This window comes from Oncorhynchus gorbuscha, linkage group LG03 (assembly GCF_021184085.1).
Source record: "Oncorhynchus gorbuscha isolate QuinsamMale2020 ecotype Even-year linkage group LG03, OgorEven_v1.0, whole genome shotgun sequence".
Lineage (NCBI taxonomy): Eukaryota > Metazoa > Chordata > Actinopteri > Salmoniformes > Salmonidae > Oncorhynchus > Oncorhynchus gorbuscha.
The window spans coordinates 41,623,029-41,648,904 of NC_060175.1; the positions used below are offsets into that span (position 1 = coordinate 41,623,029).

Genomic DNA, 25,876 nt, shown 5'->3' on the forward strand with positions numbered 1-25,876 from the left:
AAAAAATGTTTTTCTTTCAAAAACAAGGACATTTCAAAGTGACCCCAAACTTTTGAACGGTAGTATATATTTAATCAGTCAAAAGTATGGACACATCTACTGATTCAAGGGGTTTTCCTTCTTTTTACTATTTTCTACATTCTAAAATAATAGTGAAGACAGTAAAACTATGAAATAACACTTATGGAATCATGTAGTAACCAACAAAAGTGTTTAACAGATTCTTCAAAGTAGCCACCCTTCGCGTTGATGACAGCTTTGCACCCTCTTGGCATTCTTTCAACTAGCTTCACCTGGAATGCATTTAAATTTACAGGTGTGCCTTGTTATAAGTTCATTTGCGGGATTTCTTTCTTTCTTAAATGGATTTGAGCCAATCAGTTGTGTTGTGACAAGGTAGGGGTGGTATACAGAAGATAAACTGTTTGGTAAATGGCAAAGTCCATGTTATGGCAAAAACAGCTCAAATAAGCAAAGAGAAACAACAGCAAATCATTACTTTAAGACATAAAGGTCAGTCAATCCAGAAAATTAAGAACTTTAAAAGTTTCTTCCAGCGCAGTCGCAAAAACCATCAAGCGCTATGATGAATCGGGCTCTCATGAGGAATGCCACAGGAAAGGAAGAACCCAGAGTTACCTCTGTTGCAGAGGATAAGTTCATTAGAGTTAACAGCACCTCATATTGCTGTGACATGGCGAGGTTGGACCCAGATGCAGAGAAGAGACCAGACCCAACAAGATTCCCTGCATCAATTACTATACCCTTAACCAATATTTGTATCCCCACCCTTCACTGTCACCCCTTGTCCTGATTCAGGACTACCCCCACAGTGAACCATCTGTGCTCCTTCCACCCCCAATTCTGTGAATCACGAGCATTTAATAAAACAAATATATATATAACCATCAGTGGTTAAGGATAAACATAAATACTTTACTGAGAAACAGTAGCCACAGGATCACAGTACACTGGAAAAAACAAACAAATACTAAGTCTCTAAAACTCACTCAGGAAACAAAAGCACATGGTAAACAATTCAATCTTCTGTAAAGAGAAACGGAAAACACACCTCTTTTAAAGGGGAAATCATAATGACTAATAGAGTGCACCGAAGTGTCATAATTGTCTCTAGGATGGTCTCTGACGCCCTCTGTTGACAAGTTGAACCATGACAATTTCAGCCCAAATAAATGCTTCACAGAGTTCAAGTAACAGACACTGTGTGAATCAGGCCTTCATGGTCGAACTGCTGCAAAGAAACCACTACTAAAGGACACCAATAAGAAGAAGAGACTTGCTTGGGCCAAGAAACATGAGCAATGTACATTAGACCGGTGGAAATCTGTCCTTTGGTCTGATGAGTCCAAATTTGAGATTTTTGGTTCGAATCGCCATGTCTTTGTGAGACGCAGAGAAGGTGAACAGATTATCTCCGCATGTGTGGTTCCCACCGTGAAGCATGGAGGAGGAGGTGTGATGGTGTTGGGGTGCTTTGCTTGTGAAACTCTCAGTGTTTTATTTAGAATTCAAGACACACTTAACCAATTATGGCTACCACAGCATTCTGCAGCAATATACCATCCCATCTGGTTTGCACATAGTGTTACTATCATTTGTTTTTCAACAGAACAATGAACCAAAACACCCCTCCAGGCTGTGTAATGGATATTTGACCAAGAAGGAGCGTGATGGATTGCTGCATCAGATGACCTGGCCTCCACAATCACCCGACCTCAACCCAATTGAGATGGTTTGGGATGAGTGTAGGAAAAGCAGCCAACAAGTGTCAGTATATGTTGGAACTCCCTCCTTGGAAAAGCATTCCTCATGAAGCTGGTTAAGAGAATGCCAAGAGTGTGCAAAGCTGTCATCAAGGCAAAGGTTGGCTACTTTGAAGAACCTCAAATATAAATATGTTTTGATTTGTTCAACACTTTTTTTGGTTACAACATGATTCCATATGTTATTTCATAGCTTTGATATCTTCCCTATTATTCTACAGTGTAGAAAATAGTAAAAAAGAAAGAAAGAAAAACCCTTGAATAAGTACGTGTCCAATCTTTTTACTGGTACTGTATATAATGTAATTTTTCTTTGCATTTGAGGGAACACCAATAGCTGGAATGATAATTTTGAATAAGCAACCTATCCAAGGTTTGAGGCTATTTTCAATCTGCATGGAGACCATAAATAAGTGATTTTACAATTACATTGATAAAATGTTTGGTTATACTGCAGATTCCTTTTAAAGACCAACTCTCCTACACTGTCCACAACATAATCCACATGTAAGTTCCTAACACCAATTTCCTCTACACTTAATCTTTGGCAGATATAGGTAACACTAGTCCACTCTATGAATTTATGGGCCAAACTCAGGTACAATGGTCACCATTTACAGTGCAGTATTTGACACATCAATCCTATTTAATTCTCATTGTTTATGAGAATATATGCATGGAATTTTACACAATTCACAATTCTCAATCTAGGAAACATTTATCCTCTTTGTCTAAAATTTTGCTTACTATATTTCCATCGACACAGACATTTGTGGAGATATATTGTAGATAAAACCATTTGTAGACCTATACATCGGAGTCTATCTGCATGTGTCAGATTCATTATATTGTCCATCACAGCACACCCCTCTTACCCAGGCTGCTGCCCTGAATCACTATCGCATGCTGAAACAGCAAAGCCATTTTTGTAGAATGCTAGCTAACTTGTGAAGCAATCTCAGAATAAAACATGTTGAAAACCTCCTTGAGAAGGTAGGACACTCCATATAGTGTATCATGTGTTTTACATGGCTGGCAGTCTAAGGCCCTGGTTCAATATGACACATACAGTATCCTCCTACAAACGTTTTCACTTGCTCAGTGCATTCATTTTGGGCTTTAAAAGAGCCTGCTGCTACTTATAGCTAGTGCTGTTAATACATTTCACAATTATTCACAGTTTGATGACTGTATAAACATCTTTAAGATGTAAAAATGTCAAACCTAAAATGTAAATAGTTTTCCTGTAAAGTCTGCATTATTTGCTTTTCTCTTCTGTTCATCCACTGTTGATTGGAGATGTTTCGTCAAAGAATGCATGTCTTTGTTTGAGTCTGGGCACCGAAAAGCTAACTGCAAAACATGCAATTCTTTCTAAACATTGTTTGAGATTTTTTTCTACATCTTGGTGTTCCTATGGAATCATCAGCCACCAGTGAATTTGTGTGTATAACAGAGCTATACAGTATGTTTTCAAAGAGCAACCACAGTACACTCTTAGAATTAGTGGAGACTTCCATAACCCTGGCGATCCCCAAGGAATGCTTGGAGTTCCTCAAGGAAGCATTGACGGTCAATGGTTCATATTTGCACCTTTGGTTAGTTGAGACGTTCTTGGAGGAACCTTTAATGTTTCAATGTAGCAAAAGGTTCTTCAAATAATCTTTTCAGAGGGGTTCCTCAGGGAACCTTTTTGAACGGGAAAGGTTCCACCTCTGTGGCAATTTTTTGAAACCCAAAAAGATATTCCAGACCTTTTTACTTCTAAGAGTGTATACTGTCACCAGCACAGACAGAGACTATTGTATATTCTGTCTGTGACTATAATTCATACTGGGACATGTTTATATATTTTTCCCACCTAGAGAGGACAATATCTCCTGCAATATCAGGGCTCCTATAAAACCCCACAATCCACTGCAAAATGTGCCACTAAAACAGTCTATTCCTCTCCCAGTTCTCTACCAGTGTGAGGCGGAAAGTTGTTGTTGGGTAGCAGCCTGGTCTCAAGGTTGAACCAGATGAAGTGTCAGTTCAGGCATGCTCTGAGGCTAAGACAGTCTCACTCCTCACACTCCTCCTCATCTCCCTTAGAGGTTTTGCTTGTACGCTGGAAACAGTGGACAATGGAGGCCAGGAAAAAGCTGGTCATGATGGCCACTACAGACACAGAGATGCCGGAGAAGATGATGATAAGTAAGTCTGTTAAAGTAAGGGTGATCTGGCACTCCCGGAAGCTGTCCTGTGAGAGCTGGCTCAGGGACACCTGTCTGCCATCCATGGGTAGTGAACACTCTATGCCCTCCACTCCTACAAGGGGACAAAGAAGAGGGATATGTTTAGGACCACACAGAAAACCCAACAATAGAGCCCCCATTATCATTATCATCATGTAAAACAAACCGTTCCTCTGGCAGAAACTATTATATTAACCTTCACAAATAACATCAACTCTAGAGATTTTGACCTCTAGATGCAATAACCTTTGTTATTCAAGACACATTTTTTTTACGTCTTCTTTACTAAATGGAATGTATGGATTATTTTCAAATTCTATGAATTATGATCCTTGAGGTTAAATATAAGTCAATTAAAGAGATAAATCACTTGTCATAACCTCTGGTTTTTATTTACGGCATTGCTGGAACAGCCGGAAGGCAAGGAGCACCTTCACTGAACTCATCTCAAGATGTAAGCATTATAAATCGGTCTGTCATCCTCACCAGTGTCCCAGTCGCTATGACATATCGTTTACCAATCATACAGCGGCTCTATGAAACCATCAATGACAACCATAGCTGAGGGAAGTAGGGGTGCTGGGGGTGCTGCACCCCCCGATATATTGAAATAATTTTGCCAAAATTAGGCCACATTACAGTTGGAGCTTAATTTGGCGAAAGAAAATGTCTCAGCAGAATAAAACAAACACATGTGAAATGATTCAAACCTTTTTAACAGGCACTTACCAAGAAAGGCTGGTGCAGTACAAAACAAATTAAAGCAATATACTAATAACATTTATTTTACAAAAGGCCTACTTATGATCTTAAACTAATTACAGAGCACACAATTAAAAAACAGATTGAATTCATTTATCCAACAAAAATGTCTCAACAGAGTGAAACAAAACACATGTAGCTTATTTAAAGAACTGGCAAGATGAATACATATACAGTGGCAAGGAAAAGTATGTGAACCCTTTGGAATTACCTGGATGTCTGCATACATTAGTCATAACATTTGATCTGATCTTCATCTTAGCCGCAGCAATAGACACACACAGTGTGCTTAAACTAATAGCACACAAATTCTTGTATTTTTCTTGTTTACACTGAATACATCATTTAAACATTCACAGTGTAGGTTGGAAAAAGTATGTGAACCCCTAGGCTAATGACTTCTCCAAAAGTTAATTGGAGTCAGGAGTCAGATAACCTTGAGTCCAATCAATGAGATGAGATTGGAGATGTTGGTTAGGGCTGCCTTGCCCTATAAAAAGCACTCACAAAATTTGAGTTTGCTATTCACAGGAAGCATTGCCTGATTTGAACCATGCCTCGAACAAAAGCGATCTCAGAAGACCTAAGATTAAGAATTGTTGACTTGTATAAAGCTGGAAATGGTTACAAAAATATTTCTTAAAGCCTTGATGTTCATCAGTCCACGGTAAGACAAATTGTCCAAACATTGAGAAGGTTCAGCACTGTTGCTACTCTCCCTAGGAGTGGCCGTCCTGCAAAGATGACTGCAAGAGCACAGTGCAGAATGTTCAATGAGGTTAAGAAGAATCCTAGAGGGTCAGCTAAAGACTTACATAAATCTCTGTAACACGCTAACATCTCTGTTGACGAGTCTATGATACGTAAAACACTACACAAGAATAGTGTTCATGGGGGGACACCATGGAAGAAGCCACGGTGCCACATTGCTGCACGTCTGAAGTTCGTAAAATAGCACCTGGATGTTCCACAGCGCTCCTGGCAAAATATTCTATGGACAGATGAAACTAAAGTTGAGTTGTTTGGAAGGAACACACAACACTATGTGTGGAGAAAAAATGGCACAGCACACCAACATCATAACCTCATCCCAACTGTAATGTATGGTGGAGGGAGCAGCGTGGTTTGGGGCTGCTTTGCTGCCTCAGGGCCTGGACAGCTTGCTATCATTGACAGAAAAGTTAATTCCTAAGTTTATCAAGACATTTTGCAGGAGAATGTAAGGCAATCTGTCTGCCAATTGAAGCTCAACAGAAGTTGGGTGTTGCAGGACAGGACAATGACCCAAAACACAGAAGTAATTCAACAACAGAATGGCTTCATCAGAAGAAAATACATATTCTGGAGTTGCCCAGTGAGAGTCCTGACCTCAAATCGAATTAAAATGCTGTGTCGTGACCTTGAGAGTGGTTCACAAAAGACATCCTAAAAATATTGCTGAACTCAAACAGTTTTGTAAAGAGGAATGTCCAAAACTCCTCCTGACCATTGTGCAGGTCTGATCCGCAACTACAGAAAACGTTTGGTTGAGATTATTGCTGCCAAAGGAGGGTCAACCAGTTATTAAATCCAAGGATTGACATACGTTTTCCACCATACACTGTGAATGTTTACACGGTGTGTTCAAAAAAGACATGGAACCGTATAATTGTCTGTGTGTTATTAGTTTAAGCAGACTGTGTTTGTCTATTGTTGTGACTTAGATGAAGATCAGATCAAATTGTTTGCCAATTTATGCAGAAATCCAGATAATTCCAAAGGGTTCACATACTTTTTCTTGACACTATACCTACTTTAATAGCAATGATATTCAATAAGAATAATGATAAAAACAAGTTACAAAATTGCATCCTACCTGAATGGCGTGTTACACAGTAGCCTGCATTTGGTAATTTGTGTGGTTGAAAAAAATATTCTGCTTATGTCTTCTATCATGTAAATGATGTAGAATTGCATGAAAGGCTTTTATAAAAGGCACATTTTTACCAACCCTACAACAACAAAAATTCCCATGTGTGGAATTCCTAAAACCTGGTCTGCTCCACTGTATGGTACTATGCAAATTAATCCCCATCTAAAAACATCTTCCTGTGGCTGTGATGACAACACAACACATTGTGGATTTCAAGGTTAGTTTTCACTCATCCCATTCATTTTAAGGGAAGAACAAACCATTGGTCTTTTTCCATTGTAACGTCATTAGTCTTAAGGCTGAGTCCCAAGGTTACACGAGATGTGGATCATCGCCTCACTGAACCAATTTGTTAACAGTGACTAAATATTTAAAGTGCCATTGACATGCCCTGTGCTGTGCTGATGGGATAACATTACGTGAGACGAGAGAGCTGGCTAGTTCACAGGCTGTTGTAGTTCCACTGATTCTACCTCCGCAAATGGAAGGCTTTTAGCTATGCGCTATGTGAGAGAGATTTTCAGGTGCTTTGGCTGCACAACTCCCAAAACTGAACAGAATAAAATGCTATAATGTATTTTGGCAACTTCAAACAACCTTGTCATGCTACGCACTTACAATCCAGGATTTCATTGCCAGCTGAGCTATTACTGCCTTCGGTTATTCGTATGCTGTCGAGAATAGCAATGCAATGTAATGAACAAACAAGCCTCTTGACAATTGTTGCTGCAAAAATGTTGGTTGACAAAACTACGTTGTTAAACAGCTTATTCATTGGTTTAATTAGCTCATGTATTGTGTGCTAAATTACAATCATGGCTGTTTATGAAGGAGCTGATCGTGGACTACAGGAGACTGCAGAGAGAGCACTCCCCCATCCACACTGACAGGGCCGCAGTGAAGAAGGTCAAAAGCTTCAAGTTCCTCAACGTGCATGTCACTGAGGACATAAATTGTCCTCAGTGACGTGCCTCAGGAGGCTGAAGAAAGTTGGCTTGGCTTCTAAGACCGTCTCAAACTTCTACAGATGTACCATCGATAGCATTCTGTCGAGCTGTATCACCGCCTGGTATGGCAACTGCACCGCCCGCAACCACAGGGCTCTGCAGAGGGAAATCTACAGCACCCTGTGTCACAGGAAGGCCAAGACAATCATCAAGGACCTCAGCCACCTAAGCCACAGCCTGTTCACCCCGTTAGAATCTAGAAGGCAGAGACAGTACATGTGCATCAAAACTGGGACTGAGAGACTGATAAACAGCTTCTACCTCCATCAGAATATTAAACATTCATCACTAGCCGGCGTCCACCCAGTACCCTTCCCTCAACCTTAGACACGGTTACTAGCAGGCCTCCACCCAGTACCCCAGCCCTGAACCTTAGACACGGTTACTAGCATGCCTCCACCCAGTACCCTGCCCTGAACCTTAGACACTGTTACTAGCCGGCCTCCACCTAGTACCCTGCCCTGAACCTTAGACACTGTACTTTAGTCAGATATGTTTCCCTATAAGCTAAACAAATCAAATCAAATCAAAGGGTACTGGGTGGAGGCCGGCTAGTAACAGTGTCTAAGGTTCAGGGCAGGGTACTGGGTGGAGGCCGGCTGGTGATGAATGTTTGATACAAAGTGTCTTTTTTGCTTGAAATGCATTTTTATAGTTGTCTAACACAAGCTCTGTAGGCCACTGGTTAGTCACCGACACTGACACACTTATTGACCCCTGATCTCTAAACTGTCATCGCTGTATAGTTGACCATATCCCTTTCTTCCCTCAATATTGTAGCACAGCACAGGCTATTATCAACACGGTTTAATAATCAGAACCCCTAGCAAAGGTAGGTATAAAATGAGAACTGCATTTTCCTCCTCAAACATGGTTGGCCGCTTGAAAGGAGAACCGTATGTACAGTAAATAAATTGCCTCTTTACACTGGGATGAAAAATCTAGACATATCGATGCAAATGTCAACTCCCAGGTGGTCAGAAAGGAAGCCTAGAGGAGGTGGGTGCATACTTACCATTGCCACATGCCAAAGCATGCACTCACAAATGCTTTCCCACGCTCTCTCACAGACACACACACATGCTCTCACACAGATAGCCCAGATTGTAGCAGCATGTTCTGCTGTCAACATTACAATCCACTCTGCTTTAGAACTTGCCATATATGCAGTGTGGCATAATGCTGTTTATTTTATATGTTTCATAAACTTAAGGCTCAAATGAAAGTGTTACATCATCCACCATATGCTCCACCCATTTACAAGTGTCACAATGCTGTTCTTCACAACACTTTGAAGTGCATGACCCCAGTAAAACTAGCTGTCACCATTGACGTCGGCTAATGGGGATCCTAGTAAATCAAATAAAATCAAATGACAACTTACTTAGGCTTTTATAATGGGATTACATGGTCAGATGGAAAGTTCACATGAACAGCCAAAGAAAATGTATAAAGAGGCTGCATATCAATTCAACTCATATCAATTCAACTCGAAGTTGAGAGGAGTCGGGTATAGTTTTGGGAATCTTATGCATTGCTTATGCCAGCTGTGTTGCCCACTTAAGTATGAGATTAATGGTCTCTATTTATATTCACACCACACTTTAAATGACAAACTCATCACCCAGGAGACCCAGCCTTAGGCTCTGAGATGGGCCTGTCTCTCTGGCCACTCAGTCCCAGCATCACCCTACACAGTGATTAACGAGATTGGATATCAAAGTTTGCCTGTTTAACAGGGTCCTGTTAGAGTTGCTGATATTAACTTTATCCTGCTCCCTGTGGGGCAAGACGACAGGCCCCATTTCCCAGCACTAAATGAATCCCTGCTCAGCTGACAGTGGATATTTTTAATCTGTACTGATTATCCAGTGGTTTAACATGTTATTTTATACATTATGCAGGAAACCACAGACACTTTTTCGGTATGTGGAAATGACTGAAAATGGGTGAAATCAGTTTACACCGAAAACAATAGGCCTTAATTATTTTGCAAATGGAGCAGTATTATGGTATTCTAATTTATTTAAAGCAGCAATCAGCAGTTGAAACAATAACAAAACGTCCTGTTTTGGTAAAAACTAAGGGATTGAGCTGGAGAAATGTAACAACTATCAATAGTTTCATAGGTTTAACAATGTGTTGAGGCTATATAGGGTTTGTTGACATTTACTTTGTTTACAAACACTGGAGTAAATAAAACACGCTTGTATTTTGGGTTATAATAATAATAATAATAATATATGCCATTTAGCAGACACTTTTATCCAAAGCGACTTACAGTCATGTGTGCATACATTCTACGTGTGGGTGGTCCCGGGGATCGAACCCACTACCCTGGCGTTACAATTTATGATGGGGGATGAGATTTTAACTAAGTTCATCTAAGTTATATTCTTCAAGAATCAATGGGTGCATATTATACATTTATCAGTCTAAAAATGGATGTAGCAACTGTAGATTGCCGCTTTAATAGAAAAAAAAATCCAATATTTGAACACTGTGCCCCAAATATTTGAACACTGTGCCCCAAATATTTGTGCAATTTACTGTACATACACTAAGCTTCAGTGGACACCTGTTACACAAATCTTCCCTATTATATAATTCGGACACAATAATTCTGACTGGGACGATCTCCAAAATACTGTCTGGCTCTGAGACAAACATCCTAGTTTGATTTCCTATAGATGACAGACAGCTCCTTTAGTTCCTGTCTGTCACAGGCTCTGTAGTATCTTGTGACAGACTTATATGATTTGGTTCTGGGTGCTGGGATTACAGTCTCTGCAACTGGCCTCTAAACCTTAAACCACAAAGGTATTATGTGCAGATGTTACAAGACAGAACAGCTAGCCTCTTGAGCTAACATCCGTTTTGCACTGTTTTGCTATGGGCTTATGGACATTGGCTTTCACCTGAACATAACACTTTCAACTCATATTATGTAGTACAGAATAAAAGTATAATAAACCATATACAAATATGATGATATCATAATGAATTCTTGACATGTAGTTCAAATCAAATCAAACGTTATTCGTCACGTGCGCCGAATACAACAAGTGTAGACCTTAGCGTGAAATGCTAACTCACAAGCCCTTAACCAACAGCGCAGTTCAAGAAGAGTTAAGAAAATATTTACCAAATATATTCAAGTAAAAAATAATCAAAAGTAACACAATAACATAAAAATAACGAAGCTATATACAGGGGGTAGTTGGTAAGTTAGTGTGCGGAGTTACGAGTTAGAAGTAATTTGTACATGTACTGTAGGTAGGGGTGAAGTGACTATGCATAGATAATAAACAGCGAGTAGCAGCAGTGTACAAAACAAATGGAGGGGGGGTTAGTCAATGTAATAGTCCGGTGGCCATTTGATTAATTGTTCAGCAGTCTTATTGCTTGGGGGTAGACTTTTGGCCCTAGACTTGGTGCTCCGGTACCACTTGCCATGCGCTAGCAGAGGAAACAGTCTATGACTTGGGTGACTGGAGTCTCTGACAATTATATGGGCTTTCCTCTGACACCACCTATTATATAGGTCCTGGATTGCAGGAAGCTTCGCCCCCAGTGATGTACTGGGCCGTATGCACTATCCTCTGTAGCACCTTATATGCCGAGCAGTTGCCATACCAGGCGTTGATGCAACCGGTCAGGATGCTCTCGATTGTGCAGCTGTAAAACTTTTTGAGGATCTGGGGACCCATGCCAAATCTTTTCAGTCTCCTGAGGGGGAAAAGCCTGTATTGTGCCCTCTTCATGACTGTCTTGGTGTGTTTGGACCGTGATAGTTCGTTGGTGATGTGGACACCAAGGAACTTGAAACTCTCGACCCGCTCCACTATAGCCCCGTTGATGTTAATGGGGGCCTGTCCAGCCCGCCTTTTCCCGTAGTCCATGGTCACCTCCTTTGTTTTGCTCACATTGAGGGAGAGGTTGTTGTCCTGGCACCACACTGCCAGTTCTCTAACCTCCTCCCTATAGGCTGTCATCAGCAAACTTAATGATGGTGTTGGAGACATGTTTGGCCATGCAGTCGTGGGTGAACAGGAAGTACAAGAGGGGACTAAGTACACACACCTGAGGGTCCTCGGTGTTGAGGATCAGCGTGACAGACGTGTTGTTGCCTACCATTACCACCTGGATCCAGTTGCAGAGGGAGGTGTTTAGTCCCAGGGTCCTTAGCTTAGTGATGAGCTTCGTGGGTGCTATGGTGTTGAACGCTGAGCTGTAGTCAATGAACAGCATTCTCACATAGGTGTTCCTTTTGTCCGGGTGGGAAAAGGCAGTGTGGAGTGCGATTGAGATTGCGTCATCTGTGGATCTTTTGGGGCGGTATGTGAATTGGTGTGGGTCTAAGGTATCTGGGAGGATGCTGTTGATGTGAGTTACAATCAGTTTTAGGCACATCTATCCAAAATATTTAAACTTTTTATTACTTTACCCAAAATATCATGACATTAGTGCAAATCAAAATGTATGACATTTGTGAACATCTAAATCAACATTTTGGGCATTTATTCAGCGTGTCCACCCTATCGACAAGGAGACGTTGTTTTTGACAAAATTACTTTTGTAATTTGTAATTTGTAAAATAATAAATAACGTATTTTAGGAAGTCTGTAGGTCGCATTCTTTATTGTACAGCTATGAAAGTTATATATTTAGAACTGCCTGTTTCATAGGAATCCAGTGTCATGTCTGTGTAGTGAGCAAGTCAACCGAAAGAGCTGCTTTTCTAAGGACGCCCCTTTGACGTGAAGTAGCAGAGATGACCAAATGGATTGTAATGACACAGCCAACCGCTAGAGGGGGCTATAGACACGTTTGTTCGACAGAGAGGCCTATGAGTGTCCTTGAACTGTCACATTTTTATTGTTCTGACTTATAAAACTGTGCTTCTCGTTGTACTACTATGTCGGTCATCAGAGCTGGAAGGTTCGGCTTTGCTTTCAATGAAATATTGCTGGGGCACGTTGCTTCATGGGTGAAGCATGGTGGCCAGTAACATTCCTTTCAGATAAGACAGGCCTAGCCTGTTTGTCATTTGTCATGTCTTGTCATTGATCAAATAAGTAATTTAAACATTATATCAGTAATTACCAGTAAATCTATTGTCTGAAAAACGGCCACTGTAGTCTTAACAGGCTCGTGTATCAAATTCTCAATCATTGCCAGAGCAATATCTTATTTCCACCAAATCTTTTTAGTTTTTTATTTCACCTTTATTTAACCAGATAGGCTAGTTGAGAACAAGTTCTCATTTACAACTGCGACCTGGCCAAGATAAAGCATAGCAGTGCGACACAAACAACAACACAGAGTAACACATGGAGTAAACAAACATACATTCAATAATACAATATAAAAAGTCTATAGTGTGTGCAAATGAGGTAGGATAGGGAGGTAAGGCAATATATAGGCCACAGTGGCAAAATAATTACAGTATAGAAATTAAACACTGGAGTGATAGATGTGCAGAAGATGAGTATGCAAGTACATACTGGGGTGCAAAGAAGCAAAATGAATAACATAAATAACAGTATGGGATTGAGGTGTACTTGGATGGGCTATTTACAGATGGGCTATGTATAGGTGCAGTGATCTGTAAGCTGCTCTTACAGCTGGGGCTTAAAGCTAGTGAGGGAGATATGAGTCTCCAACTTCAGAGATTTTTGCAGTTCGTTCCAGTCAACGGCAGCAGAGAACTGGAAGGAAAGGCAGACAAAGGAGGAATTTGCTTTGGGGGTGATCAATGAAATATACCTGCTGGGGCACGCGCTATGGGTGAGTGCTGCTATGGTGGCCAGTGAGCTGAGATAAGACAGAGCTTTACCTAGCAAAGACTTATAGATGACCTGGAGCCAGTGGGTTTGGCGACGATATGAAGCGAGGGCCAGCCAACGAGAGCATACAGGTCGCAGTGGTGGGCAGTATAAGGGGCATTGGTGACAAAACAGATGGCACTGTGATAGACTGCATCCAATTTGTTGAGTTGAGTGTTGGAGGCTATTTTGTAAATGACATCGCCGAAGTCAAGGATCGGTAGAATAGTCAGTTTTACGAGGGTATGTTTGGCAGCACGAGTGAAGGATGCTTTGTTGCTAAATAGGACGCCGATTCTAGATATCATTTTGGATTGGAGATGCTTAATGTAAGTCTGGAAGGAGAGTTTACAGTCTAACCAGACACCTAGGTAATTGTAGTTGTCCACATATTCTAAGTCAGAACCGTCCAGAGTAGTGATGCTGGATGGGTGGGCAGGTGTGGGCAGCGATCGGTTGAAGAGCATGCATTTAGTTTTACTTGCATTTAAGAGCAGTTGGAGACCACGGAAGGAGAGTTGTATGGCATTGAAGCATGTCTGGAGGTTAGTTAACACAGTGTCCAAAGAATGGCCAGAAGTATACAGAATGGTGTCGTCTGAGTAGAGGTGGATCAGATATTGGTGAGTAATAGCCATAGTCTATTACTGCTATCGCCATAAATACAGTATGGGCCACAAGAGTAAGGTGCACCAATATATAGTCATCCAGAATATGATACAGCTAGAAACCAATCCGGTTGGCCAGCATGCACAGGTATGGGCAACCACACGGTTATGTTACAGCTCGTGTTGCCTCGTGATGGATTACAATCAGGATTACAGCCAGCCTTGGGAATAGTGGTATCCATTTGTATCCAAATTCCTGTCTCCTGGGCGATTGATCTAGCTGGCTGTCGTAGGCTGATTTTGGAGGATTGTCTCTCCTCCCACTTCAACACAACAGTGGCTGTCGTGATTTATTCCAACGTCGATAGCAGAAGAGTGAGAATCATTAGATTGACCCATGACATAAAGGCAATTATCTCATAATTCCTATTTAAACTGTGGAATGGGTATACATGTATTTTCTATTATTCAAAGACAATCACAGAGAAGAAATCAAAGAAAAATAAGAACAGAGAGTCAGAGGGAGATAGAGAGTGGGAAGAGACAAATAGAGATAGAGTGTCTGAAAGAACAAAGTGACAACCCTTCATGTGACAGTGAGGCCAAGTGTGAGTCATTCGAATCAGGAGGGGTTTACCTTATGCACAGGGACTCAGTGATCTCATAGTCACATGGGGATACTCTCAGCACAAACATTTAGCACGGCTCATTCAACACACGTGCGCACATAAAACAGACACACAATCCACAGCTGGAAAAAGCACTAGCTTGATCTTTCTTTTCTCAGAATGATATACTTGCCATTTAGACATCTATTACTCATAACGTAGCACCTTTTTGATTGCTTTCTAAGCTATACACTTCAATGTCAGCTTGAATTCATTCAATGTTAAATAAATATTAAATGGCCAAGGTCAAATACATTCTCTTCTCAAGTGAAATAATACATTTTTCCTGACATCCATGCCCGAGGCAAAGACAGTTGATGATTTTGTAATGTAATGCAATGTTAACTCCATACGGAATATAATATGAGACAGTGATGTGGAAGGCCAGTGAATTCACAGTGACGTCATATTTACAGAGCTGCTCATGCAGTGTGGTAACAGCACTTTGTGGAGTAACCTGATAGGCTGTGAAGGAACATTTTGACATTGGCCCTGTCACATGAGCTGTGGATCATGAACAGTGTTGATAGCTGTCTTATTAGGCCTCAGACACTGGCCCATGGGACCCATGGCAGCTAGGCCGCCCTGCACTGCTATGCCCTGCTTTGGCCTGCCCTGTGGATGACTGTGGCTCTTGTTACCCAGCTAGTCACTGTGGTATCAGCCTGGTCTTATAGATTAGACGTAACATAGTAAATATAAATCCAGGGCACTCAAATTGTGTGATATGTTACGTTTGGTATGGTTACATAAGACAGAAGATTACTTAAAATTATACTTCTGGATTTTGGCAAGTCGGAGTCAAATGAACTCGTGGATACCATTTTTATGTCTCTGTGTCCAATAAGAAGGAAGTCAGAGGTAGTTTTGCGAGCCAATGCTAACTAGGGTTAGCGCAATGACTGAAAGTCTATGGGTATCTACTAGCACTAGTTAGCAACTTCCTTCAAACTGCACACAGAGACGTAAAAATGGTATCCATGAATTCTGGGGAAGTAGATAAAGGGTATCATTACCAAAATCCCGAAGTATACCTTTACCTTTTAAACAAAAACTAAGGTAGTGTGGATGGGTAGACATATAATGCGAACATCTAGCAACCAAAAGGTTGCGTGTTTGATTCTCACCTTGGACAACTTTAGTATTTTAGTTAATTAGCAATTTTGCAACAACTTACACATGTTTTCCTACTTTGCAACCACTTAGAATGTTAGCTAACTCTTCCCCTAACCCTAACCTTAACCCTTTAACCTAACCTTAAGCCGAACCTAACCCTATCCCCAAGCCATAAGACTGCTAAATAGTTAATAGAATGGCTACACGGTCTATTGGAGTTGACCCTTGTATGTTATGTTTGCACTGTCTTTATGCACACTCATAGAACTCTACACACTCACACACACTGACACTCCAACACACACATAACATGCTCGCACATTTTTACTGACTCTACACACACACAAACACAAGCACATACAATCATCATTTACGCTGCTGCTACTCTCTTATCATATATCCTGATCCCTAGTCACCTTACCCCATATATACAGTGGCTTGCGAAAGACTTCACCCCACTTTTCTTATTTTGTTGCCTTACAATCTGGAATTAAAAGTACTCTTTTGTGGTTTGTATCACTTGATTTACACAACATGACTACCATTTTGAAGATGCTAAATATTTTTTATTGTGAAACAATAGGGGTATGAGTCTATAAGCTTGGCATAACTAGCCACTGGGATATTTGCCAATTCTTCAAGGCAAAACAGCTCCTTCAAGTGGATAGGTTCCGCCGGTGTACAGCAATCTTTAAGTCATACCAAAGATTCTCAATTTGATTGAGGTCTGGTCTTTGACTAGGCCATTCCACGACATGTAAATGTTTTGCCTTAAACCACTCGTGTGTTGCTTTAGCAGTATGCTTAGGGTCATTGTCCTGCTGGAAGGTGAACCTCCATCCCAGTCTCAAATCTCTGGAAGACTGAAACAGGTTTCCCTCAAGAATTTCCCTGTATTTAGCACCATCCATCATTACTTCAATTCTGACCAGTTTCTCAGTCTCTGTCGATGAAAAACATCCGCACCGCATGATGCTGCCACCACCATTCTTCACTGTAGGGATGGTGTTCTCTGGGTGATGAGAGGTGTTGGGTTTGCACCAGACGCAGCATTTTCCTTGATGGCCAAAAATTCTCAATTTAGTCTCATCTGATCAGAGTACCTTCTTCCATATGTTTGGGGAGTTTTCCCACATGCCTTTTGGCAAACAACAAATGTGCTTGCTTATTTTGTTCTTTAAGCAATGGCTTTTTTCTGGCCACTCTTCCGTAAAGCCCAACTCTGTGGAGTTTATGGCTATGGACAGATACTCCAATCTCCGATGTGGAGCTTTGCAGCTCCTTCAGGGTAATCTTTGGTCTCATGGTTGCCTCTCTGACTAACACCCTCCTTGCCTGGTCTGAGAGTTTTGGTGGGTGGTCCTCTCTTAGCAGGTTTGTTGTGGTGCCATATTATATTTTATAATGGATTTAATGGTGCTCCGTGGGATGTTCAACGTTTTGGATATTTTTTTATAACCCAACCCTGATCTGTACTTCTCCACAACTTTGTCCCTGACCTGTTTGGAGAGTTCCTTGGTGGTGTCGCTTGATTGGTGGTGCCCCTTGCTTAGTGGTGTTGCAGACTCTGGGGCCTTGCAGAACAGGTGTATATATACTGAGATCATGTGACAGAACATGTGGCACTTAGATTACACACAGGTGGACTTTATTTAACTAATTATGTGACTTCTGAAGGTAATTGGTTGCACCACATCTTATTCATGGACTTCATAGCAAAAGGGGTGAATACATATGCATGCACCACTTCTCCGTTTTTAATTTTTAATTTTTTTAAAGTAATGTTTTCATTTCACTTCACCAATTGGGACTATTTTGTTTATGTTCATTACATGAAATCCAAATTAAAATACATTTAAAATATAGGCAACAAAATAGGAGAGGCAACAAAATAGGAAAAACAACCAAGGGTGATGAATACTTTTGCAAGGCACTGTATCTAGCTCTATCAGTCCAGTATCCCTGCACATTGTAAGTGTGGTATTGGAACTGACATTTTTGGAGAGCCTAGCTAACGTTCGCCACCTAGCTTACTTTAGCATTAGCGTTAGCCACCTTCACCACCTAGCTAACATGAGCCACAATATATTGGAATTGGTATCATGTCATAGGTTTTGCAATTTTGTTAATATATTTTACAAATTGCAATTTGTAACATATCATACGAAATGGATCATACGAAACAAATGAATACTTACCATACAAAACCAAACTTATCATATTAATTGGAGTGTCCCAGATTTACATTTACTATGTTACCTGAGGCCAGGTTGGTGCTATAGAACTGTGTTTCTCTAAATAATACATGTTCCTCCTTAACCCAAGAGCACTGGAGACAGCAGTGGATCATGTTGACACTCATTCCCTGATAAAACATTTAGGCACCTGATTGATGGCAGACCTGCGCAAAGGAACGTCCCCTCGGAAGAGTGGACTGACAAACATCTGATTACAAAGACTGTATCCTTGACAGGTTTATGGAGAGAGGTTGTCAATTGATTTGCAAGGTTGGTAATCTTTACATATTATGCAGAGTAATATCTGTTATTACTCATTTTACAACAGTTACATTATCTACTGACTGTCTATGGGGATCCACAGTCAATTGGGACTCTGAAATCAATATGTATAATTAGATAATATGTGTCTTGGACATCTGTCAATTTTGACAGTGACCCTTTTAATCCATAAAAGCCCAACATATTTGGCATTTATAACACAGTTTACACAGTTACCCAATCAGAGTTATGCAAACAGAGTATGCATAACGTATGCTGTGTGCAGTGCAGTGGACTGGTACAATACAGTATGTCTATCACATGGGAAATCAGCATGTGAGAACAGGCACAAACAGGTCCGGAGCATGCCTACACTGCTGCTGCTAAAGTAATGCAAAACAGGGTCTAATCCATGATAACAGGATTAGGACAGAAGGGGAGATTCTTGGGTGGTGATTTGGGAAGGATTTGATGGGTGGAGGAATTTGTCTATATTTTCATTATTCCATGTTTCCATGACCACTCTATGGTAATATAAACTGACTGTTGATGCTGGTTGTGCATCAATCCTAACCATTACCATTTTAGCTCTGGATTCAAGGGTACCATTATTCTATGACAAATCATGCGCCCAAGGAGGATGCTGATGATGGTTCTGTGAAGTGTTGATACATGTTGAAGAGCTTATCAAGTCAGCATTGTTCTATAAATTACTGTCCATCCTTTACTGTAGGAGTAGTGGTGGTCAACAGACCTACCCCCAAACACAAAAACACATGCACACATGCACTCAAGCGTACACGCATGCACACACACAAACACACACAAACTCACACAGACACACACACTCACCACTCATAAATCAGGTCCTGTCATAATATGCAATACATTTTTGGGTGGTTTGAAGTTTTCACACCAACACATCTGTTCAGCAAGAGCAACGTGTTATTGTTAGCAGTGTGTAGGTGTGTCTGACTCTAATCTATCCTTGGAACAGTTTCTGTATGTGTGGTTCACAACATTTCCTCCAAAATGTGAGCAGTTGAGAAGAGACTGGTTGAATCATACACAGATTTTCAGATACCCTGGTCCAATGAGAAATGACATTTACCTGAAAATGCCTTTGGAGCTTCAGCCAGGGACTTGAAATCCCAAGTTCTCCTTTGATTTCGAATGTACAGCTTTCTTAATTTTACCCATATGCATCAACAACATTTCCTCCTTTTAATGAGCACAGAGGCAGTCCCAGAATAATACTGCACCCCTGTGCTCTACGAATTTCCTACTTGCAAATGCATTCATCAGTATGTACTGTATCACGCATATGCCCAGTGCTGATGCAAACTGCATAGTGTTCTTCAGGTCTACTGCTAAATAAAGCTATAAAGTCTGTGTGTGAGTGTGTGTGTATGTTTGGTTGATGATGCTAAATAGAAAAGGTCACTATGGTTTATTAATAGTTAGCAGGTGGTTTTTGCCTCCTAGCCAGGTCACACAGCAAACACTGATTTGAATGTAAATACATTACATGAGGTGAGACGCTACACTGCTAACTCAATATGAGAGTGCATCTCGGGGCCCAGTTGGCAGGTATGCCAGAGGGGTTGCCTGACTGGGCCAATGGCCTGTTATTAGTTGCCGCTGATGTGTGCTCTTCCAGCATATCTAATAGAATTCATTACAGCCTGCAGTAGATAACACTGAGGACAAGTGATGAATGCATTTGCAGCTTCTTACCAGGGGGAATGAGATATCCCTGCCAATTTATCAACTTCTCACACAGACCCAACTTTTGGCGGATGCTTTCTTATTGAGGAGTAGGAGGGAGACAAACAAGGTAGACAATTGCATGGTACAGCACTAACTAAATGTGTGAGAATGTTTTTGTTAGTTGTCAGCAGTTTGCAATGTCCACCCACTGCTTGTGTCCACATAAGCCTCTACAAAACATAACTACTTGCATTCCTATGATTTAAAAAGAAAGAAGTAAAGTTACGAGAGATTTCTGAATGGTGCAGCGGTCTAAGATTTCTGTATCGCAGTGTTGCAACATCACTACAGCCTGGGAAGTCCCATAGGGTGGCGCACAATTTGCCCAGCGTTGTCTGGGTTAGGGAAGCGTTTGACTGGGGGGGCTTTACTTGGTTTATTGCGCTCTAGCAACTCCTTGTGGCGGGTCGGGTGCCTGCAGGCTGGCTTCGGTCGTCAGTTGAACAGTGTTTCCTCCAACACATTGGTGCGACTGGCTTCTGGGTTAAGAAGCGAGTGTTTGGCAGGTCATGTTTCGGAGGACTCGTAACTTGACTTTCGCCTCTCCTGAGCTCAATGAGACAAGATAGTTATCATGAAATGAAAAACAGGGTGAAAAATAAAGAAGTAAGGTTATGTGATCATGATGTTAATATTTACTGTAGCTCCGCACACAGACATAATGGATAGGATCCCTGGGCTTTTAGAAGCTTTACCCACTTTGCCTGAATTATAGATTGTATTAGTGTATCTTAGCAATACTTTCTTCATCAATCACCGGAAGAAATCATATTTTTAAAAGGATAAAAGCCTATTTAGGCTTTTATGGGACGATCTTTGTCTTTACATTATGTTGATGTCCCATGTTTATGTAGATCGTCATCTAATGTCCCCCGTGGAATGACCTTGGCAGCTGTGCACGCTTATTTATGTACTATGTCTATTGGTTCATATGCCCACTTATGTATTCATGATGTTTATGCTGTGAATCTTGGAATTGAATACTGTGCACATGTGCAGTATACTGTACATCCACAGATGTCATCAGTGTATTACCACATTCATCAGGGGTTATTTTAGCAGACCTGAACTATTTGACTCTTCGTGCAAATATTCAAACAGTGTGCCGTATGTTAGTGCTAGTCTTGCTAAAAATGATTATCATGAATAGATAATCAAGGACAATATCTAAATAATATTAAAATAGGATGTCAAGCAAACAACATATGGCTGTCCTATTGTTAGTAGCTCCAAATACAACGATTAGTGATTGGAGTAATGTGGAGTAAATTCTTAAAGTGACGAGGTTGTAAAATGTGAAACTATTGAGTTGCTACAGTGTAGGCTACTGTGAATCCCATAGTCTGGGATTTGTTATGTTTCTATCTTGAAAGAGTGGAAGAAATGAACATCTCCTCAGTTGGGCTTTGTTTCCTTCTGCATTACTAACACATGAATCCCAGAACAATAACCTCTGGGTTTGGATGTTCAGTCTAATCATCTCCATGTAAGCAGATGTTACCCTTTGTGGGATACACACTCCTGTGGGAGAATTGTCATCCCCTTTGTCTTTTGTTGTTTTCCAGATTTGCGTGCTTGAGACACAGAGAGAGAGAGAGAGAGAGAGAGAGAGAGAGAGAGAGAGAGAGAGAGATGGGGCCCACGCCAACACATCAATGCCGCAATTTTACCTAACTAACCCAGGCAGAAACACAATGGCGAAGGACCCGATGGCCTCCAGCCTCCACCACCAGGAAGGAGAGAGGAAGGGCTTGGATACATTGGTCATACAAACAGCACTCACTAATTGATTGATTTAGCACAACGTTAATAGACCACCGGCCTGAGGAGAGAGGCAGGTGTTTGGCATGGACAGTACACTACGCACACAGCCATGGCAACATCTCATGCTCAAGCAGAAAACGTGAGGTGTTGGTTTTCTGTTGTTGTGTTGCTGCTGTGGGTGAAGCTACAGACAGTCTGTTGTGTAATAAATCTGAGACCATCCCCCTGAAGGTCTCCCCCCAGAGCTCGTCTCTCATTCTCTTTCATTACTCTCCCTGGCACTGTGGGTTTAGCCAGGAAAGAAGGAGGAAGCCAAAATTAGAACAGACTAAGAGGTTCCTCTTTCTACTGGGAAAATATAAATAGAACACACAGCAATAGCATGGCAGAACATTTGCTAAGATAATATTATCTTAGTGTTGCACGGCTTTCCTTTTTATTTAGGTCAAGCAAGCTGTAAGCAAAGTAGCATCCCCCTGACGAAGCCACTTACCATTTGGAAGCTTGTGACTGTTTTCCTCCAGCCATGCAAACAGGTTGGCAAAGTTGCAGTTGCACACCCAAGGGTTGCCCTCCAGCCTCACCACCCGTAAAGAGGGCAACTGACTCAGCGCCCCCACCTGAAGGCCAGACAGGGCATTACGCTCCAGCTCCAGTTCACGCAACGAGGTGAGGCCCAGGAACGCGTCCTCGTTGACCATGCTCAGATAGGGGTTGTTACTCAGGCGAAGTTTGATCAGGCTACGGGACTGCCCAAAGGTGCCCGAGGGGATGTCAGTCAGGTTGTTGCTGCCCAAGTCCAGAAACACCAGCCTGGAAGAGGTGCTGAGGGTGCCCGGCTCGATGTGGGACAGAGCGTTGTTCCGCAGGTCCAGGTAGACCAGGTCACTGTAGAGCACTAGGAAGTCAGAGGGAATGCGGGGGATCCAGTTGTCAGACAGAAGGAGCCTGCGGACGTCCAAGGGGATCTCATCAGGAAGACGGGTGAGTCCACGGCCGCTGCAGTCCACAGTGTGGGGATCCGGGCACAGGCAGCTCGCTGGGCAGTTTTCCCCCTGAGCCCGTAAGACAGAGGACAGCAAGACGAGGAGAGGCTGGAGCCAGCAGACACATGGCAACATGGTCAACAGGGTAAGCGCAGAGAGGAGGAGTGGAGACTTGGGATGAGGAAGAATGGGAAGGGGTGTCTGGAAAGAGAAGGGGGCGTGAGGGTCAGAGGTCAGGAGATTAGGAAAGGGGAGGGGAAAGGGAGAACAAGAGGGGAAAAGGTGGGATCAATCCCTCTGCAGGAGCATCTTGACGTTCTTGAGATGAAAATCTGAGAGAGCTCCGGCATCGAGCAGCGAGAGAGCAGCCTCGAGCACTGTTCTCCAAGAGATCATGTAGCAAGCAGCCTGGAGAGAAAAGCAAGCTGCTGGCTTTGAAGAAGCTAGGGTAGGGAGATAGCAAGCAGTGAGAGGGAGACAGCGAGAGTAAGGGCGAGAGCTTTGCAGAAAGAGGAAGGTTACTTAGCTGGGGTAAATAGAAACTGGCAAAGCAGGAACAGAGCAACATTAGAGGCACAGACAGGGAGAGGGAGGCTGAGGAGGGGGCTCTGTCTGCCGGGTTAACCCACAGTCGGTCTTGGGGGATTGATTGAGGAGGACACATGGGTCTCTGACACAAAAGGATACGCGCTGGGGTGATTCAGTCTCAGGCAGATCAAGTGAAGAGTGAAATTGTTGCATCTCTCCATTTGTCTCTGGTATCTGCGTGGAAATGCTTGTCGATCTGCCTGCTGATCTAAGAGAGACAATCGCACAGTAACACAGCTGAAGTGAATGCAAGTTTTTTTAAATTCTGTCTCTACCTCCCTGTGCTCTGCTCTGCCATTCGTCGGCAGAGCAGAGCTAGATAAAACACTCCCCAGCTGGGTCCCGACGCTCTGTTGCTATGGAGAGAGAATCCAAATATCCGTGGAGGAGTTGTTATTCACGTGGATGACAATCCTGAATTTAGCACAGTAGCAGTCAATCGAATGTTTGTCTGTCTCAGAATGTGCTACCAGGGTTTATCTCATGCCCTCCTCCTCATTGCTATGAAGGAGGTGTGCCTTTACAATGTTGAGAACACATGATGTCACTTCCTACTGTGAAAATATGAGGGCCCATTCCCTATGAAAAATGATGCCAGTTTTTTATGTTACTGATGAAAATAAATGCATGATTAAATTATCTGGATTATTTGGGCGAATTAATCAATTCAACATTTATTTCAAGATAAAAAAATCACTTATCGTTTATATTTCACTAATGAATCTGTAATGAATGTAAGATTTCTTTATTTGTCCTAACACAAACACAATCTTACTTCTCTCTCCTTACAGTCTTATAATCCCTGAGTCTCTCACAATGGCGAGAAATGCTTTGATAGACAGCCTCACAGTTACATCACCATTGCCGAGAAGATCTTGTCCCGGAGTGACAGACAGACACCATTACACAACCTGCCCACGGCACAGTCAGACAGAGGCTTCATTAGTTATCCCTGCAATTGGAAATGACCTGCACGTAAAAACCTTTGCCCTTGTTTGTATTGTGAGCCGAACATCAGCACTTTTAGTCAGCTCAGGATATACAATTATAATTTTGATGCACTGGCACGGAAGATTAGGCTACAACTGCTTCATACAGCCATCAATCCCCTGTGTGTCTAGAGTCTATATCCTTAATGGCAAAAACACAAAGGGACCAGTGACTGCCTCTCAAACCATAACTGTGGAACAGATTTGAATTCAGACTCTAAATTAGATTTCCCCAATGGGATCTGTAGCAAAAGGGAAATGGAATTAGACCAAGGTTGTAGCACAGGGACAGAGTGGAGTGGAGGAGCGGGGTCCTGAGAGACGTGGGGGGAGTTGGAATAGTAGCACGCTCGGTCTGATGGGATGTAATGGGAGAATGTGGAGTATACTGTATATCAATGGGTAAATTAAAAAAACTGCCTGAGCCATTATTACCAATAGTGACCCATAACATGCATAGTGTTTGGCAATGCAAACAGCTCCAGGTGTCAGTGAATAACAGCAACTCATATATGGTGTACAGGACCTCGTCATCTTTAAATCAATATCTTACATCCCTGCTTTACGGTGTGAGCTGAAGTTTTTTTGACCTATTCCAGCACCATGATGTAGTGTTTCATATGTTTTGCAAGGGAAAGCACATCTCTATTATACCATAAATGCCAAGCTTAATGGAAGCTGGGCATTCTTTCATTACTCGACTGATGATTTGTGTGAAGACTTGCCAGGCAGAGTATCTATGAGCAGTGTTACCCAGACTGTGGTCGGCAAGCCATCTCTGTATTCATGGCCAAGCCACAGATTGCTTATTAATAGTGCTTTGTGTTCTATTTAGGATTTAGCGCCGCTGTTATGAAAATTAAATAATAACACTGACAGGTTTTATGTCAAAAACACTGAATGAGCTGACTTTTTTTGCATGTTTTTTTTGTACCAGGGATTTTGTATTAAACAGACCCAGGACTCTAAATGATTTACAGTGCATTTGGAAAGTATTCAGACACCTTAACGTCTTCCACAGTTGAGCAAAAACAAGCCATGAGGTCGAAGGAATTGTCCTTAGAGGTTCGAGACAGGAGTGTGTTGAGGCACAGATCTGGGGAAGGGTACCAAAACATTTCTGAGGTTTTGAAGGTCGCCAAGAACACAGTGGCATCCATCAATCTTAAATAAAAGAAGTTTGGAACCAACAAGACTCTTCCTAAAGTTAGCCACCCGGCCAAAATGAGGCATTTATGGTCTAGTGGCCAGACGGAAGCCACTCCTCAGTAATACGCACATGACAGCCTGCTTGGAGTTTGCTAAAAGGCACCTAAAGGACTCTCAGACCATGAGAAACAATATTCTCTGGTCTGGTGA

The 25,876-nt window shown here is 41.9% G+C and overlaps 1 protein-coding gene across 1 annotated transcript; it reads right to left on the reverse strand.

Annotated features, from left to right (window-relative positions):
• Positions 1-1,999: 1,999 nt before the first annotated feature.
• LOC124020282 (leucine-rich repeat-containing protein 38-like) lies at positions 2,000-24,027 on the reverse strand. The gene is made up of 2 exons (XM_046335634.1): positions 22,448-24,027; positions 2,000-4,094 (listed from the first exon to the last, which is right to left on the reverse strand). The coding sequence occupies exons 1-2, from the start codon at positions 23,073-23,075 to the stop codon at positions 3,847-3,849; spliced, it is 876 nt and encodes a 291-aa protein (XP_046191590.1). The 5' UTR covers positions 23,076-24,027; the 3' UTR covers positions 2,000-3,846.
• Positions 24,028-25,876: the final 1,849 nt, after the last annotated feature.

Bases quoted from the DNA above. Each gene is read 5' to 3' on its own strand.
- LOC124020282 (XM_046335634.1), bottom strand. From the start codon at position 23,075: ATGTTGCCATGTGTCTGCTGGCTCCAGCCTCTCCTCGTCTTGCTGTCC. The intron at 4,095-22,447 runs GTAAGTGGCTTC...GTCCCCTTGTAG, and splicing joins CAGTCACAAGCTTCCAAATG to GAGTGGAGGGCATAGAGTGT.